The sequence below is a fragment of the Notothenia coriiceps genome, unplaced genomic scaffold (genome assembly GCF_000735185.1).
Source record: "Notothenia coriiceps isolate Sejong01 unplaced genomic scaffold, NC01 NC01_scaffold00033204, whole genome shotgun sequence".
Lineage (NCBI taxonomy): Eukaryota > Metazoa > Chordata > Actinopteri > Perciformes > Nototheniidae > Notothenia > Notothenia coriiceps.
Window position 1 is genome coordinate 1 of NW_011365905.1, and position 3,086 is coordinate 3,086.

The window sequence follows — 3,086 nt, forward strand, 5'->3', positions numbered from 1 at the left end:
TCTTGCTTTCGTGTGTGTTTCGTGTGCGTGTGCGTGTGTGTGTGTGTGTGTGTGTGTGTGTGTGTGTGTGTGTGTGTGTGTGTGTGTGTGTGTGTGTGTGTGTATACTGTAGCACTTCGACTTATTATTATTGTTCATATAAATATTTTGAATCTATTTTTATTTCATGCGTAAATGAAGCAACTCTCATGAAATACTGATGTGGATTGTGAACAGACTAATGTCCCAGTATAGAGTGAGAGAGCAGTCATTAGGCTGAGAGAGCTGTACCTCTCTGAGAGGAGCTGCAGATGTCCTGGTGGAGCTTCTTGGCCTCGGGCGATGAGACCTGAGGGTTGGACAGCTGAGAGTAAACGTAGTCTGGGATGGACTTAACAGATGCTCCACTGCCGTTGGTACTGAGGTGGCTGGAGGTGAACTGAAAAAGAGAAAAAAGAGGAATGGTATAATTTTAAAAGATAACATGAATGGCCTCACTAAATACAGCGTTAAATTCCAGCCTACCATTCCCCCCATGGCTTCGACGCGGGACATGGTCCTAGAGTGACCAAATCCTTTCCCCGTCTTCCTCTTGGGTTTCTCCAGGGACAGATTCTGGAACACACCAACAGGGTTACAGCTTCTCTCCAATAACATCGAGTTCTAGAATAGATTCATGTGTATTTGGGGAACTTTATTTTTTTCTCTACCAACTATACTGAACACATTTCCAATTCAGTCCTTATTAATTTGGAACTGGGGATCCACTGTTACATGATGTTATTCAAATCAACATTATCTCAGTTGACTATTAAAAGCATTCTAACTAATTATCTTGCATTAAAACAAAAGACAAATAATCTCAGGCCACTGGTCTTTTTTGGCATGGCACACAGTCGCAGTTGGTAGAGGGTACTGACCTGCATGCTGATTCTCATCTCCAGGTCTGTGTTGGTGATGGGCAGGCCTCCTTCCAGCCAGTGGAGCCTCTGGATGAGCTGGGCCAGCTCCGTCAGCTCCACCTGACAGCGAGCCAAGTCTGACACAAAGAGGGTCAAAGGTCACTAGTTATTAACAGAAACAGCAAAAGAGGTTTCGCATCTATTCCATTGCCCCCTTAGAGTTAGCGAGTGCTGCATTCTCAAATGTTTAATTCTCTGTGCTTTAAAAAGGTTTTTTCCCGAAAAAACAAGAGTAAGAATGTTGGAACAGTAGACCTTACCATGGTTGTTTTGGCAAGTTTTATTTTCAGTACAGCATAATACAATGTGTTTTAAGGTGCTACACTGATGGCAGTTGGTGAAGGGAGCACAAGGCTCAAACATGCCAGGTATATATCCTATCCCTCACAGAGCCTGTCACTGTTGAAAATGATGAAATGAGGCTTGACTCAGATTGCCTCTCACCGTTGGAGGTGGCGTCGATGTCTTGGGTCTGCTGCAGCCACGCTGACACCTTGCTGGTCACCCCTGGGTGAGAGGCCACGGCGGGAGCGGGGCTTCTCATCTCTTGGTGGTAAACTGATGCCGAGCTGGCATAGTGAGGAGGCTGGAATATCCAAGGTATCAAATCAGAATTTAAAACAATTGCAATTTTATTTTCCTATGTTTTGCAAATAGAAAGCTTTCAACATGGGCAGAACTATAAGTAATGCTGGAATTTGCTAGTAAGAGGTGAGGATACAACATATTGGTGGGGAATCCGTTAACAGCTGATGCCATAACACAATCAACCACAAAGCCAGGTGGCAATTTTTCAAGACTGTTAAAAAATAGTAGGGATCGATCGGCCGCCGATTGTATCGGCCAATATTCACTCTCTGCCGATCGATCGGTGCTCTCTATAAATGCCAATCAGGAGAGCCGATAACATGACGTAAAATACATGACACTTATCTCAGTGCGCGGCAAAACATGCTTGCCAAAATGGCTTCATCGGTCTGGCAGTGTTTTAAGGTGTCCGAAAAAGACAATAAAATAGCGGTATGCAACGTGTGTGAAGCAGAAATCCTGCAGCTCCGCCCGCTGTGACGGACCCACACAGTCAGAGTTAGACCTAACACACTTAGCTATTTTATCTACCTCTGGAACAAGCTAAAGTTATACATATATGTATTCTTCACTGTCGGGTCACTAATTACTGGATCAGTGAGCTGCATGAGATACTGACAGGCTGTCAGGAGAGAGAGAGAGAGGGAGAGAGGAAAAGAGAGCGCTTCCGCTCATTTCTCCCGTGTTATTATCCAAAGTTAATATAAACTTGTAATAATGTACTTCATTTGAATGTAATAATTATGTTGGTTGTTGTTTGTGGAAGCGCCAGTCAATGAGCCCATTAACTGAGTTTTAAACATCACTTTAAATGGAAGTCCCCCATAGGCCCCGCCCACTCGATCGGATCGGCCGATACTGATTCCGGCGATCAGCCCCAAAATTGGCTATCGGAGCATCCCCAAAAAATAGAGTCTGTTTATTTTCATTTAAATGTTTGTTGTTGGTTTTTACTGTGACATGTTGGGTGGGACTCTGACCGTGGCTCTGTTGGACTGGGCTAGAGAAGCCATGGCGGGCAGAGTGCTGGGGCCCATGGAGAGAGCGTGGAGGACGCCATGATGGACGCTCATCGCCTCGTTCTTCCTGAACACACGATGTGCACACAGCTTCGTCAACCAGATGTAGAAGAGGTCATGGCTCTTTGCCTAACCAGGAGGAGAGGAGAAGCAAAATACAGGGAATACAAAATAATTACAAAACAAAAAAATAAAGAAAAAAGGGAAAAGCCTTCTTTGGTAAAGGGAATATAATCCTTTTTCTATAAAACCTGGTCTATTTTCCAACTGTACATCCAGAGCAGAGAGATTCCTCTACACCAGCTTGGCCAGACCCTCCACTCAAGAGAATAACTTCAAATTATAAAAAAAAAAGCCCAATATCCTTTTTCCTCGTCTCATTTCCCCGCTTTTCTATACTCAGTCTTATTTGCGTTTCTTTTTCATCACGTGGAAGTATAACTTATGTTTATTGTACAAATAGTGCTTGACTACCTAGAGCAGGGGTAGCCAACACGGTGCCCGCGGGCGACGAAGGGCATGTTCTAAAAATAGCTCG

The 3,086-nt window shown here is 44.2% G+C and overlaps 1 protein-coding gene across 1 annotated transcript; it reads right to left on the minus strand.

Annotated features, from left to right (window-relative positions):
• Positions 1 to 223: 223 nt before the first annotated feature.
• On the minus strand, positions 224 to 2,693 carry LOC104961411 (oxysterol-binding protein-related protein 6-like). Its single transcript, XM_010789713.1, has 5 exons — positions 2,510 to 2,693; positions 1,386 to 1,527; positions 900 to 1,018; positions 505 to 594; positions 224 to 418 (listed from the first exon to the last, which is right to left on the minus strand). Exons 1-5 carry the CDS (start codon positions 2,600 to 2,602, stop codon positions 251 to 253), a joined length of 612 nt encoding a protein of 203 aa, XP_010788015.1. The 5' UTR covers positions 2,603 to 2,693; the 3' UTR covers positions 224 to 250.
• Between the last annotated feature and the right edge of the window lie 393 nt (positions 2,694 to 3,086).

What these genes read in the sequence shown, in the direction of transcription:
- LOC104961411 (XM_010789713.1), bottom strand. Translation starts at nt 2,602, where the DNA reads ATGAGCGTCCATCATGGCGTCCTCCACGCTCTCTCCATGGGCCCCAGC. An exon ending in AGATGAGAATCAGCATGCAG is followed by an intron (nt 595 to 899) that starts GTCAGTACCCTC and finishes GGTGTGTTCCAG; the next exon opens with AATCTGTCCCTGGAGAAACC. An exon ending in TCGAAGCCATGGGGGGAATG is followed by an intron (nt 419 to 504) that starts GTAGGCTGGAAT and finishes TCTCTTTTTCAG; the next exon opens with TTCACCTCCAGCCACCTCAG.